Below are 14196 nucleotides of genomic sequence, written 5' to 3'. Positions count from 1 at the left end.
AAAGTAGAGAGAACCTAATAGGCCCCGCATGCCCACCCACCAATGGCCACTCACCACCCCAAACCCTGTCCACATCTTTGTGTGCACATTCCTGTATTCACCAGTCAGCGTCTGTGATCAGAAGACACTTGCTCCCACAGCCCCAGGCAGGCTATGCTTGTGAAGAGTCAGCTGAGGGCTGGGGACGTGGCTCAAGCAGTAGTGCGCTCGCCTGGCATGCGCGCTGCTCTGGGTTGGATCCTCAGCACCACATACAGATAAAGATGTTGTGTCCACCAAAAACTAAACAATAAATATTAAAAAACTCTCTCTCTCTCTCTTTAAAAGAGTCTGCCTGAGCAGGATGTGCCTTCTTTGGAAGCCACATAATGAAGCTCCAGGAAGGAAACAAAAAATCGGGAATACACAACCAACATCATTCCACAGCCTCAAACCAACAAGGCAGGGTTGAGTTAAGAAACCACAGATAGGGCTAGGGATGTGGCTCAAGCGGTAGCGCGCTCGCCTAGCATGCATGCGGCCCGGGTTCGATCCTCAGCACCACATACAAACGAAGATGTTGTGTCCGCCGAGAACTAAGAAAAAATTAATAAATGTTAAAATTCTCTCTCTCTCTCTGTCCCCCCCTCTCTCTCACTCTGTCTTTAAAAAAAAAAAAAAGAAAAGAAAAGAAACCACAGATATACGCAGCAGCTCTGCCATTCCTAGGCAGCAACGCAGCAAGGAAGTTGGAAACCGCTGCCCGACTTGCCAGTGCCCTAGATGCCCCTACTATTCACCTGGAAAGCTCCCCAGAGTCTCTCCCTCAGCAGGGGCTGTGGTGTGTGCTCAGCATGCCCTACCCCAGGTAGGCAAAAAGAAAGAACTCCAATTACTTACACACACACACACACAAAAAAAAAAAAAAAAAAACCAAAAAAACTTAACACCAAAATAAAATAAAATAACCTAATCCATAAATGGGCTAAGGAACTTCTCAGAAGAAATAAAATCAATCAACAAATATACAAAAAAAAAAAATGTTCAGAGACAAGTTGTCCGCAGCAGCACAGGGCAGGAGAAGTGGTGGTGGCCCCAGCTGTGGGACAGGCGGCAGCCATAGTGGCTGGTTAGATAAGTGGAAAATTGATGATAAGCCTGTAAAAATTAACAAATAGGATGGATCAGCTGTGAAAAACTCTTTGGATGATTCTGCCAAAAAGGTACTTCTGGAAAAGTACAAGTATGTGCAGAATTTTGGGCTAATTGATGTTGCCTCACCATCTGCACCATTTCCTGTTTTTTGTTTTTTTGTTTTTGCCATAGTGGCTTTGATTTGGGATTATATGCACCCCTTTCCAGAGTTCAAGCCAGTTTTGGCTCTGTGTGTCATATCCTATTTTGTGATGATGGGGATTCTGACCATTTATACCTCATATAAGGAGAAGAGCATCTTTCTTGTGGCTCACAGGAAGGATCCTACTGGGATGGATCCTGATGATATTTGGCAACTGTCCTCCAGTCTCAAAAGGTTTGATGATAAATATACACTGAAACTGACCTTCATCAGTGGCAGAACCAAGCAGCAGCAGGAAGCCGAATGCACCAAATCTAACGCCAAGTTTTTTGACCACGGTGGGACACTGGTCTTAGATGCAAAGGAGCCTGAAATATCCAGTCTTGCCACAGAAAGAAAAATAAAATAGCCAATTCTAAAAGCAGCCCTCTTTCTGCTGGATCATGCTTTATTACTGGATGGGTGGGGGAAGAAACAGAACTTAAAATGGGTAAAGAAAGAAATGTTTAAAATGTCCCTTTTTTGTCCTGAAATTTTAGTCTCTCTGGAAAAGTAGGATTTTCTAGCACGGATACGAGAAGTTGTAGATCTTATTTCTAGCTGTAGCTTCCTTGGTCTGCTGATTGTGTTGTTTTGACTTGCTTTGGAAAAGCATTCTTGCTAAAAGCTGTACAAAACTTTTTTTTTTTTTTTTTTGTACCTAGTATTACTTTCTATAGTTTAGCTTTGGGCCATGCAGCATTTGAAGACTCAATTTTAAAAAATTGTTAACTTGTTGCTGACTTCGTGTTAATTCCTGTTTCAACAACTGTTTCCTGAAGAATTCAGGATACAACTTCTTGTGTATGACAGCTTTCCTCACACACCATTTTTGTGGGTGTGTATATATCTGACTTAGGGAAACTACAAAAAAAGCCCACAAAATATAGCTTTTAAATTTGTCTAAAACAGACCTGCCTGTTAAACATTTTCTGTTCTTAACCAACTGAAGAGGCCAGTGACATTTTTTATTTTATATTGTCTGTTTTCCATAGTATATTCCTGTTGATTTGTTTGCGCCCTTTATTAAGGCCAATCCCATTTTCTAAAATTTTTTTCAATAAAAGGAAAGAAGATGTGAAAGAAAAAATGTTCAACATTCCTAGCAATTAGAAAAATACCAATCAAAACTACTCTAAGATTCCATCTCACTCCAGTCAGAATGGCAATTATCAGAATATAATTAACAATAAATGTTGGTGAGGATGTGGGGAAAAGGTACAGTCATACATTGCTGGTGGATCTGCAAATTGGTACCACCACTCTGGAAATCAGTATGGAGATTTCTCAGAAAGCTTGGAATGGAACCACCATTTGACTCAGCTACCCCACTCCTTATTTTATACCCAAAGGACTTAAAATCAACATTTTAAGTCCTTTGGGTATAAAATACTACAGTGAACCAGCCACATCAATGTTTATAGCAGCTCAACTCACAATAGCTAAACTATGGAACCAAGTTAGATGTCCTTCAACAGATGAATGGATAAAGAAAATGTGGTACATATACACAATGGAATATTACTCAGCCTTTAAGGAGAATGAAATTATGGCACTTGCAGGTAAATGGATGAAGCTAGACTATCATGCTAAGCAAAATAAGCCGATCCCCCAAAACCAAAGGCCCAGGGTTCTCTCTGATATGCGGATGGTAATTCACAATAAGGGGTGGGGGGCTAGGGAAGAATAGAGTTACTTTGGATTAGGAGTGAAGGGAGGGGAGGGACACTGGGTAGGAAGGATAGTAGAATGGAGTGGACATTACTACCCTCTGTGCACATGGAACTACGCGACCAGTGTGATTCTACATCTACAACCAGAAGAATAAGAAGTCACCCTCCATATATGTATGATGCAAAGTGCATTCTACTGTCAGGTAGAACTAATCAGAACAAATTTTTTTTAAAGTGGGAAAAAAGGAAAGAGCTCACTAGAGAACAGCCTCAAGCTTCTCACATTTCTGACTGCCTCCCAAGAAAAATGCCCTCAAAGTGTAGGAGTTGCCCAGATCTAGCCCAAGCTACGGAGAAACTTCTGCGACTTGGCGGCCCCTGCTGGGCAGAGTGCAGAGTGATGTCCTGCCGACCGCCGGCAGACGGGCTCCTGAGCTCGAGCTCTGGTCGGGCAGCCAGAAACCTGAGGTCCTGAAGGCCGCGCGCAGCCGGCCATGACAAAATGTCCCTAGACATCACCAAATGAGGCCTGGCTGCGGCCGGGCAGCCAGGGACCTGAGTGCTGCTGACCACCGGGCGCAGGACGCCGGTGTCCGGGACATCGGAAACCAGCCAGGAGCTCCACTGCGGGTCGGCGCCGCCAGACACCCGGGCAGGCGACAGCCCTCGGCACCCGGCCGCTCCGCCCGGAGGGTCGGGGGCGAACCCCGGCCGCTCTTTGCCCAGGCGCCGCAGGCCGTGCTCTGGGGGAGGAGGGAAGCCTTATTGACCCGCGTGTTTCTGGAACTGCCAAGAGGCCAGCCTGGACCGTGCTGGCCGGAGGAGCAGGACTTCCAGCACCACGCGCCGCCGCGCGCGCAGACGCACTGGCGCCGCCCAGCGAGCCCGGAGGCGCGGGGCACGCGCAGGCCCACGCTCGGCGGGCACCCGAGCCAGCGCCGGCATCCGCCCGCGCCGACCGCGGCCCGGAAGGGGCGGTGCCGCCCGAGGCGCAGGCGCCGGCCCGCCCCTCCCCGGCCCCAGCCAATCCTGGCGTGCGCCGCGGATGCGGGCGCGGGGGTTGGCGGGAGCTCCGCCGAGCGCGCGCTGGACGACATGGCGGGACGTCGTGGGGCGCTGATTGTGCTGGAGGGTGTGGACCGCGCGGGCAAGAGCACGCAGGGCCGCAAGCTGGTGGCTGCGCTGTGCGCCGCGGGCCACCGCGCTGAGCTGCTGCGCTTCCCCGGTGCGCGCGGGCCGGCGAGGCGGGTGGGCGACTGCGCGGAGCTGCTGCGCGGGGTGGCGCGGGGTGGGGCGGGGCGGGGCGGGGTGGCCGCGCTTCCCCTTCCCGCTGCGAGCCGGTCGCTGCCGCATCCCCCGCGAACTTCCCCAGCCTCACTGTCTTGCCGGAGCCACCCCGTTGTCAACGTAGACCGAGCACGCTGGTGTCTTTCCACAGTGTCAGGACTTACTGCGTGACAGTAAATTCAGAGGCTGCACCGTTTTCATCAGCTGCTCTGCACTGGGCCCTCGGGTCGCACGGTGGTCATAGGACAGGCAATCACAAGTTGTTTACGCCAACCTTAATTCCTAACGCTAGAGCACTCAACTCGCAACTCACAATTTATGTGAAAATCTGTAAATAAAATACAGAAAGCTAAATTCAAGATTAAGGTGACCACAGGGGTTCAGGAGGCTGAGCTGACCAAAGTCAGAGAGCAGATACCAAAGCAAAGAGTCACTGTATGTGGTCAGATAACCTCAGGAACAAGAACTTGTTCAGGGTGCGGAGCTGGAAGGCCCAGAACTAACACTAGGCCAGGGTCCAGTTGGAGTAGGGAGGTGGTCAGAAATCGCAGGTTCATTACCTGTTGCCCTCTGTTGAGATGATCTGAGGTCTGGTTGGTTGTGTGCGGCAACCAGTCTTGGGGTGCTCCTCCTCTTGTGCATTTCATGTGAGAGGATTACTTTGTATTTTAGATGATTTCAAGGGCTTGTTTTTGTTTTTATGGCGTGGATAAACCCAAGCGTCCAAATGCTCTGATCAGTAAGTTCACAGGTGGTCGTTTTTATTAGCACAACTTCTTTGCCAGTTTGTGCTTTATGGTGGTCCTGGGCAGATGGTGGCTGTTCACTTGTGCTAACAAGGTGTGGAGTCACCTACTCTGGCACCAGTGCTCATGATAGAGCAGCTTGTGGCAAACAGCTGCTTTACAAGGTGGAGTGACTCAGGGCTAGGCACAATCTGCTCTTCACTCTCACTTTTGGGTTTTGTCTTTGTTTTTAATTTTTTAGGTATGCGGGATGGAACCCAAGACGCTGCATGTTAAGCACCCTCTGCCACTGAGCAACACCCCCAGCCCCATATTGTTAGTAAAGGAAAGCATTGACTCTGGAAAGGTTTATGGAAATATAACCAGCAGTATTCCATCAAGAGATAGCATATAAAACAGGGTTAGGAAATGGGTGGGGGGGATCCAGGCTTCTAGCCAGCTAGTCCTCAGACCTCACTTCTGTGATGTCACAACCTTTCTTCTTCCTGAATTACTTTCTTCAAGGCCTCTGCATATTACTGTTTTTCTCAGGGAAACTCTTTGGCTTCCTGGGGCAATCTGAACCTGTCCAGAGATTTAGTAAAGTAAAACTGAGTAATTAGACTTGAGTCCAGGATGAGAAATTTAACATAAACTATATTCTAAATTAAATGAACTAACCTCACAAATATTTGTGTTTTTTTCTTTTTGTCCTAGAAAGATCAACTGAAATTGGCAAACTTCTGAGTTCCTACTTGGAAAAGAAAAGTGAACTGGAGGACCACTCGGTGCACCTGCTCTTCTCTGCAAATCGCTGGGAGCATGTGTGAGTGGTGCGCACTGCGGCCGCCTGGCTCTGCTCCTCAGAGCACACAGTTCTCGCCCAGAGTGGCCCTGCACACCTGCCTGGGTGTCGTCTTCATGTGTGAGGATCTTCCCTCAGCAGTCCTGTGGGCAGAGGTGGCACAGTTCCCCAAGGACATCCCTGCGTGGCCTTCTCCTAACAAACCCCCATAGATTTAATTTTTAAGAAATTTTCTTGTAGGTATAGATGGGCAGCATACCTATATTTTGTTTGTTTATTTTTTTATGTTGTGCTGAGGATGGAACCCAGCGCCTCAAACGTGCTAGGCAAGCACTCTGCCACTGAGCTTCAGCCTCAGCCCTAGACTTAATTTTTTAGAAGATAGTGTTAGACACACAGAAAAACTGTTCAAACAGTAGAGTTCCTACATACCCCCTCCCCAGTTTGCCCTGTGATGTATCTGTCATGTCACGGTGTTTCATCCATGAGGGTTGGTGGCAGTGTTGGTGTGTGTCAACCAGTGTTCACAGTGTGTGTTCACGTGAACCGTATGCCACCTCGCTGAGTGCACCTCCTCACTGTAGGCATGCACAGACTCCCTGAGGGTGTGGTCCCGCGTTCCTCTTATCTCTGTGGCAGATTGATTCAGTGTTAATTTATCGGGGCACACTCTTTGAGACGTTTCTACTTACATGTATGTGTAGACAACATGCACATGCAGTGTGCTTTTTAGACACTAATGTGGTTGTGCAGCTTGCTCTCAGGCTGCCACAGACCCTGCACATGGGGGAGAGTTGTGCTCTGGGCACAGATCTGTGTGCATCTCACTAGTCTCCTGGCTTCAGCTGGGCTTCTTACTAATGCCAGGCCTCTTGACTCCATGTCCTTCTGAGATCTTGAGCCTTGGGCATGATGGTGGGCCTGTGTCTGTTTGGTCAAGAGCACCCTGTCCTTGTAGTCCCAGCCTGTGGGCAGGAGTGTGGATGGGTCCCTGCTGGCTCAGCCATTTGCTCTCTGCGCCCAGTTTCTCGTGGGCAGACGGTGAGTGTGCCTGCCCTTGCCGCCTGGGTCGGCATTCGTTGCTGTGTGCAGGTTTTGCTGGGAGTGCCCTGGTGGCACCAGCTCTCCGTCTCTCTGTGTCTGGGCTGTGCTGTGGCCAGTACCTGTGGGTTTTCTGAGCTGCATAATCAGGATGATTGGAACTTGACCACTCAGGCCTGGGACCAGTTCCAGGGCTCAGGAGCACCCTCTGTGTTTTAGGCCATCCATGAAGGAGAAGCTGAGCCAGGGTGTCACCCTCGTTGTGGACAGATATGCGTTTTCTGGTGTTGCCTTCACAAGTGCTAAGAAGGTGAGTGCTGCTTGGCCTCAGGATGCCAGGCGTGTGGATGGGAGCTGCCCTGGCTCCAGGCACCATATGCTGCACACCTGAAAGCGCTCGGTGGAGTTTGTGATTCTTACTGCTGTGGTGAGTAATTTGGTGGTTATCGATGGGAAGAACACACTTGTGTTGCTGCAGCTTGTTTTCGAGGCGTAGCCCCGTGTTTTACTTGGTGATTCATTTTGAGGTATTCTCAGGGTGGTCCACGTGTTTCCATCCAGTGCCTTGCTTTCCCACCAGAGCTTGCAGCACGTCTCCTGAGCTTATGGTCAGGGCTGTTGCCACGCACCTATGACTGGAGACGGTGCTGCTCCCTTTTCCTGCGTTTCATTGAGGAGTTTTAGTGCCACCAATACCACCACCCTGGTCTCGGGGACCTTTGCTCTCTGCTACATCAGACACTGGTAGTTCCTCTGTGTTTCAGTATACATCTAAAAAATGACTTTTAAGGAAGAGAATCTCATCTGGGAAAAAAGAAAATGTTAGCAGCCATCCCAGTGTCCTCAGGCATCTGAACAGTTTGTGTTTTTGGTTAGGTTGGATCCAACCCCAATGCGGGTCCACATGGGAGGGACCACTTACATTTTTTTGATGTCTAGGTTCCCAAATCCCTTCCTTGCATTAGCAGTTTCAGGGTTTTTATTTTGGAGGCGGGAGTATGGCTTAGTGATAGAGTGCCCCCGTGTTCCATCCATAGTACCACCAAAAAAGAAAGAAAGAAAGAAAGAATTCTTATCTTTTGGTATCTTACTAAATGGTAGCTCTTGGGTTTTTTTTTTTAATTTTTTTTTGTTTTTGTTTTTTTGGTAACAGGGATTAAACCCAGGGATGCTTTACCACTGAGCCACATCCCCAGCCCTTTTAGCCCTTTTTATTTTGAGACAGGGCCTCACTAAGTTGCTGAGGCTAGCTTTGAACTTGTGATCCTCCTTCCTCAGGCTCCAGGGCTGCTGAGATTAAGGCGTGTGTACCACCGTGCCTGGCTCATTTTCCCCCTTTTAATGACTTTTGAAGCAAAACATTCTTTTTCTGATGGATGGGTTCTTTGTTGGCAGAACTTCTCCCTGGATTGGTGCAAACAGCCAGACGTCGGCCTTCCCCAGCCTGATCTGATCCTGTTCCTTCAGCTGGGGCTGGCAGATGCTGCCACGCGGGGAGAGTTTGGTCGTGAGCGCTACGAGGACAGAGCTTTCCAGGAACGGGCACTGCAGAGCTTCCAGCAGCTCATGGGAGACTCGACTCTGAACTGGAAGGTGTGTCTAGGATTGCAGAGGGCAGGGCTGCTGTAGTTTCCGTCTGTTTCCCACCCGTGGGAACCCACAGCTGTGCAGGCTCCTGGGTCCAGCAGGATGTTTTGTTTAGTGGTGTGCTCAGGAGTGAACCCAGGGTTTCAAGCTGGCCAGGCAGCTCTACCACTGAGCTTCATGCTCATCCCTGATCCCCATGAATTGTGGGATAGAGGCCTGGTGCCTCATCTGGTGGGCCAGTTGAGTCTGAGGAGTCGTCCCAGGAGGCAGTGGGCCTGCGGCTCTGCAGGCCCCCATGGGCATGTGCCTAGCGCGCTCCACTTGGGCGTGCATGTAGCACCAGAAGTCCTGCGTGTTCTTCACACTACTTCTGCTCTGCCATCCCAGGAGTAGCACCTGGGTTTATTGTCTTTGCATTCAGGAATCATGGTCAAGGTGGAGCGCAGCAGTCCCAGTACTCAGCCTGTCTCACTCCTTGTGCTCATGGAATGCATTTGCTGACCCATGGTCACACTGGCCTTCCTGCACAGATGTGACCCAGGGCCTCACACTGTCCCCTGTGCAGGGCCACTGGGGCTCTGCTCAGCCATCTCCGCGTGCTCAGGACGGTGTCGTGCCCTGGCTTCTCCCCAGTCCTGCTCCTCCAGCCCTCACACCTGCTGCGTCCACCTTCCCTGCCAGGATGCACCTCTGCCCTCCCAGCAGCCCCTGCTCCCCTGTGTGCTCCCACCCTGACCCCAGTTCCACTTCTCCTGGACACTTGTCACTGCGTATCTTTGGCAGGCAGCCAGGGAAGTCTGTAGGTCAGCACCACCTGTGCGGCCAGCTCCTCCAGAGCAGGGCCTGGGGCTCAGCCTGGCAGCTGTGAGGGTGAGGTGCTCGGCCGGCTTCGCTTGTAGACAGTGCTGCTGGCCTGGCTCTGTCTGTGCTCGCGAGTGCGTCTCACCTCTGGGTCTCACTGAGCAGAGCATCCTGAGTTCTGTCGTCTGTCTTGCTTTTTAGAATAGATGCTGGTTCCTCTAACCTCATCCTAGAGGGGCTGGGGGGTGCCACCTGAGAAACTGTCCTCTATCCTGCACAACCATGTTCATGAAAGCCTTAGGTTCTGTGAGCCGTGTACACTTTTGGTATTTTCAAGAATTTGTTGCCAAGGGTCTCTGTCAGCCCTAACAGATGCGAGGCCCCCACCAGCCCCCCAGCAGAAGAGCAGACTGATGGGAGATTCTGGCACTTCTGTCTCTTGCCTTCTTTCTGGTGGAGAGGAGTTTCTCTGGGCTGGCCCTTGGTCCTGTGCAGGTGCCCCGTGGCAGTGCTGGGACAGTGCAGGAAGCAGATGCTCCTCTTCTTCAGAACACCCATGTTCTGAGGAGTTGCCCTCCAGCAGGACTGCCTCCAGGTCCTAGCTTAGGAACTGCAGGAGGCGCCCTCAGGCTCTGCTGTGAGCTTGCCCACGGATACAGGCTCCAGTGGGCACCGCCCGCGTCCATGCACACTTCATCTGGACAGCACAGGCCTGCCTAAGAGCAGAGTGGATGCCAGTGAGGGAAGTGGGGTGAAGGGTCCCAGGGGTCCCCACACTGTGCTGGGGATTTAATTTGGCCCTTCCAGCTTCTGGCCCACCAGTCACCACGTGCACGTGGAGCAGAGGGAGGTGGTGATGGTCTTCTCTTCTGCATCCTGTGGAACAGGTAGTCGACGCTTCCAGGAGCATCGAGGCTGTGCACGAGGAGATCCGTGCGCTCTCTGAGGACGCCATCTGCAATGCTGCACAAAGGCCACTGGGGGTGCTGTGGAAGTGACCCGGCCCGCCCTGGGGTCCTGGGGTTCCTGCTCCTGGTGCGCCTCAGCTCATGGGGAATTTAGGGCTTGGGTATGCCGGGGACCCCATCACCATGGACCTTGGAGGTGTGGGTACCAAGTGGGGTGGCAGAGTGTCCTCGTCTGCCCACTCCCATGTCCTGAGTGTGGGTATGTGCGTGTGTGGCACAGGGCTCAGAGCTCAGGGGAGCTCTCCCAACAGAGCTGCACCCCAGCCTTTCTTGAGCTAAATTGTCTAGACTAACTTCCAACTTGTTACACCCCCAGTCCTTTTTTATTTTGAGAAGGTCTAAGTTGCTGAGGCTGGCCTCGTACTTGCAATCCTGCTGCCTCAGCCTCCCAAGTAGCTGAGATTATAGGTGTGCTCCACCACAGTCAGTTTCTTATTAAACTTTGTTTTTATTACCAGGGATTAAACCCAGGGGCACTTTACCACTGTTACATCCCATCCTTTTTTTTTTTTTTGAGACAGTCTAAGTTACTTAGGACCTCATTTAGTTGCTGAGGCTGGCCTCACACTTGTAATCCTCCTGCCATAGCCTCCTGAGTAGCTGGAATTACAGGTGTGCTCCAGCAGTGATGGCTTCATATTAAACTTTTTGTTACCAGGGATTAAACATGGAGTCACTTTACCACTGTTACATTCTCGGTCCTTTTTGAGATGTTCTAAGTTACTTAGGGCCTTGCTTAGTTGTTGAGGTTGGCCTCACACTTGCAACCCTGCCTCAGCTCCTGAGGAGCTGAAGTCACAGATGGGCTCCATCACAGTTGGCTCATGACACTTTTTTTTGTTGCCAGGGATTGAACCCAGGGGTGCTTTACCACTGAGTTACATCTCTAGTCCTTTTTAATTTTTGGTGGTGGTGGTGGGCATTGAACCCAGGGGCACTCAACCACTGAGTCCATCCCACACCCCCAGCCATTTTGATTCAGGGACATGGTCTCACTGAGTTGCTTAGGGCCTCACTAGGTTGCTGAGGCTGTCTTTGAATTTGTAATCCTCCTACCTGTTCTGAGCTGCTGGGATCACAGGTATGTACCACGATGCCCAGTTTTATTTTGTATTTTGAGACAGGGTGTTAAGTTGCTTAGGGCCTTGCTTAGCTGTTGAGGATGGCTTTGAACTCACTATCCTCCTGCCTCAGCCTCCCAGGTAGCTGAGATGATAGGAGTGCCCCACTGCACCCTTTGTATTAAACTTTAATAACTCTGAGCAGTTATCATTGAGATCATTAGAAATGACAAGTGGTTGCCGTTTTTCTGAATTCCTTACAAGCTCCAATAAAAATTACCCTACACTTGTGTCCACAGGGCTCTTTTGTTCTCAGATGTCCACTGTGGCTGGCCGAGTGGGACCCATCTGAATGGAGAAGGGCCCTGCTGCTAGAGGGAGTCCCCGCATCCTAGCCCACTGGGCACCATCATCCAGGTGGCACAGGCCCTGCACCCCACACACATTGGTGTTGCCCCTTGCTGCTGTTCTTAGAGCCTTAGAGCTTTCCATTCTCAGGCCTCCTTTTACCCTATTTGGGGAAGGGGGGTGTTCAGGGATATTTTACCACAGAACTACATCCCTATCCCCTTTTGTCAGGGCCTTGCTAAACTGCCAAGGCTGGCCTCAGACTTGCCATCCTCCCGAGAAGCTGGGATTATAGGTGTGCTCCACCATGCTTGGCTCGTTCAATCCCTTTTTAAACAATTCCAATGCAATGGTTTGTGGAAACTTCCTGGTGGAATCTGCCCTCCACAGAGAAATTTCTGGGTTTTCTCTGTCCCTACCATAGAGCGTCCCCCAACCCCCAATTAAACAGACAAGATACTGAGGGCTATGCAGGTGGGATTAGGTGGAGGACCCCATGTGAGCCGCTGTCTAGGACCACTGCAGCATCTTCACTGTGGGGTGGGTGGGGGGCAGCACACAGCTGAGGGTGCTGGTGCCTCTGGAAACACATTGTCCCCTGGAGTCTCCAGAGAGGTCTGTCTGCACAGCATGAAGGACTTCTGCCCTCCAGGCCAAAAGAGCTGCTCCAGGGCTGGGTGTGCAGGCCTGGCCACAGAAGCCTCTGTGTGTGTCCTGAGTGGTCATAGCACCAGGGCGAGCGGCAGCTCCCTTCCCGTCTGGGTGCTGGGCACTAACATGGACACTGATGGGAGCTGAAGCCACCCTATACCTCGGGTGCTTTTACAACTTCCCCTCCTAATCTTGAGGATCACATGTCACCCAGCACCAGGACAGACATCTCGGCTCCCTGCTGGGCCAGGCGGGAAGCAAGGCAGGCTCCACTGGCCCAGCCTGGGGAAGTCTACAACCTGTGACCTGAGCTACAACTGGAGGAGAAATCAACAGACACACAAACTGTGTTTTCTACTGAAACTTATTATTTGCCATTAAGAATTGCAAACTATGCTACCCAGGATGCTTCTCTTCAGTGATGGTCCCCCTGCTGGGGGCCTTCCGCCCACCCACCCTGGGAACCCACAAGTAGCAGGAGCTGCAGAGACCTTCCTGGGCCACCACAGCACGGAGCCCCAGAGGGACAGAAGGGGTCCCAGCCTTCCCTCCTGCCCTGGCCCCAGCTGTCTCGGAAGGAGAATAGGGAGGGTGGAAAGAGAAGGGACAGTAAGAGGAAATAAATTATGTCATCATACCTGGGGGGCTGAGGTATCCCCCACTGCCTGGGTGGGCTGCTGGGGGCTGCCTAGAGTCGCCACAACGGGGTCAGTCCTGCCCACCAGGCCAGCTCCAGGACTTGGGGACGGCTCCTTCAAGCCCCCGCTTCCCATCTCTGGCATCAGATGCATCAGGTCTGGAGAGGTCAGGACCAGAATTGGGAATGGACCAGTGTCCCAGCTGACGGCTGGGAGCCAGGGTGAGGGCAGGCACTGGAGGAGTGCTGAGGAGCCTGCTGCCCTGCTCATCCCTTTGCCATGGTCCACACACCACCACAGCCAAAGTGCCTTCGCCCTTCCAGCCCAAGCCAGGCAGAACCTCAGAGACCTAGGAGGGGAGGGGAGGGCAGCTCTGCACCGGTTTCCCCCCCATCCAGGCAGTAGGGTGACAAGCAAGCAGCAGGCAGAACATCACCACCCGAGGGAGGCACGGCTGGTCCCTGCTCCGAGAGACGCCCAGGATACACCAGCTGCCCGAGGCTCAGCATCCACCGGCATCCCTGGCTCTCTCAGTGACCTGTTCCTTGAACACTTTTCTCCCCCAAACAGGGAGAAGCCTTGCCGCAGTTCCTTCACCTGATTTCCCACCGAGGTAGCCCTTGATCAGCCATGCTGGACAGAGGGGAAGTGGCCCCACAGCTCACCCTGCCCAGCATGAGCAGGTGAGGCCACTGTGGCCAGTGCTCTGCATAGGCCAACCTGGTGGTCCTGAGACTCTGACCTGGGAAGTGCCCCAGAAATTCATGTCTGTGTCGAACAGCTTCAAACAGGGCTTTAATTCCAAACCAACCACAGGCCTGAGTGCCCAGGAGGAAGCAGGGCCAGAGCCAGTGCACGGAGGCTGGCTGGCAGAGCCACCTGGAGCCCTCGGAAGGCTCCTGACCCCTGCACAGGCAGCCCATGTGGAGGCCCTGGTGTGCTTGGGGCGGGCTGGCGGGTTCCCGTGGTCAGGCCTGCAGGGCAGCGCAGTCCTTGAGCCTTCTGGGCAGAGGCGGCAGGGCGCAGCTCTTGGCAGGGGAGGCTGGAGGGATGGAATGCAGAGGCCCCGCGATGAGGCCGAGCTGGGTTCTCAAATGCGCCTGCAGCAGGGGCCAAGGAGGCTGGGCCCCCAGCCCAGGGTGTTCAGAGGGACAAGATTTCAAAGTCTTCATCTTCTGAGTCAAAGAATCTTTCCAGTCGCTCCACGTCAGAAGAATCTAGAAGGAACAAGGCAAAACCTCCTCAGATGCCTCTGGCCGCTGGGACTGTAGGGTAAGACACTGGAAGAGGGGACAG

The 14196-nt window shown here is 52.1% G+C and overlaps 2 protein-coding genes and 1 pseudogene across 7 annotated transcripts in view; 2 read left to right on the top strand and 1 right to left on the bottom strand.

Moving 5' to 3' along the window:
* The first annotated feature begins 1019 nt into the window (after nucleotides 1-1019).
* Nucleotides 1020-1763, top strand: LOC101957105 (signal peptidase complex subunit 2 pseudogene; annotated as a pseudogene).
* Nucleotides 1764-4016: 2253 nt separating this feature from the next.
* Nucleotides 4017-11549, top strand: Dtymk (deoxythymidylate kinase). Of its 3 annotated transcripts, none has more exons than XM_078018450.1 (5): nucleotides 4020-4213; nucleotides 5718-5826; nucleotides 7066-7156; nucleotides 8314-8439; nucleotides 10122-11549. In XM_078018450.1, exons 1-5 carry the CDS (start codon nucleotides 4084-4086, stop codon nucleotides 10230-10232), a joined length of 567 nt encoding a protein of 188 aa, XP_077874576.1. In that variant the 5' UTR covers nucleotides 4020-4083; the 3' UTR covers nucleotides 10233-11549. The 3 variants fall into 3 exon arrangements, 2 of the variants coding, with proteins under 2 accessions (XP_077874576.1, XP_077874575.1); XM_078018449.1 differs by having other exon boundaries at nucleotides 4024-4213; nucleotides 8242-8439; XR_013424503.1 differs by lacking the exons at nucleotides 8314-8439; nucleotides 10122-11549 and having other exon boundaries at nucleotides 4017-4213; nucleotides 5718-5925.
* A 1059-nt stretch (nucleotides 11550-12608) lies between these two features.
* Atg4b (autophagy related 4B cysteine peptidase) overlaps nucleotides 12609-14196 on the bottom strand; it is a 24318-nt gene continuing 22730 nt past the window's right edge. For all 4 annotated transcript variants that reach the window (XM_078018442.1, XM_078018443.1, XM_040268223.2 and 1 more), the window contains exon 13: nucleotides 12609-14117. In XM_078018442.1, coding sequence (XP_077874568.1) covers nucleotides 14044-14117 — 74 coding nt within the window. In that variant the 3' untranslated portion in view covers nucleotides 12609-14043. The remainder of the gene's footprint in view (nucleotides 14118-14196) is intronic.

The sequence above is a fragment of the Ictidomys tridecemlineatus genome, chromosome 7 (assembly GCF_052094955.1).
Source record: "Ictidomys tridecemlineatus isolate mIctTri1 chromosome 7, mIctTri1.hap1, whole genome shotgun sequence".
NCBI classification, from domain to species: domain Eukaryota; kingdom Metazoa; phylum Chordata; class Mammalia; order Rodentia; family Sciuridae; genus Ictidomys; species Ictidomys tridecemlineatus.
Note: the sequence above shows the minus strand (reverse complement) of the source record. Positions and strands in the feature narration are given on the sequence as shown.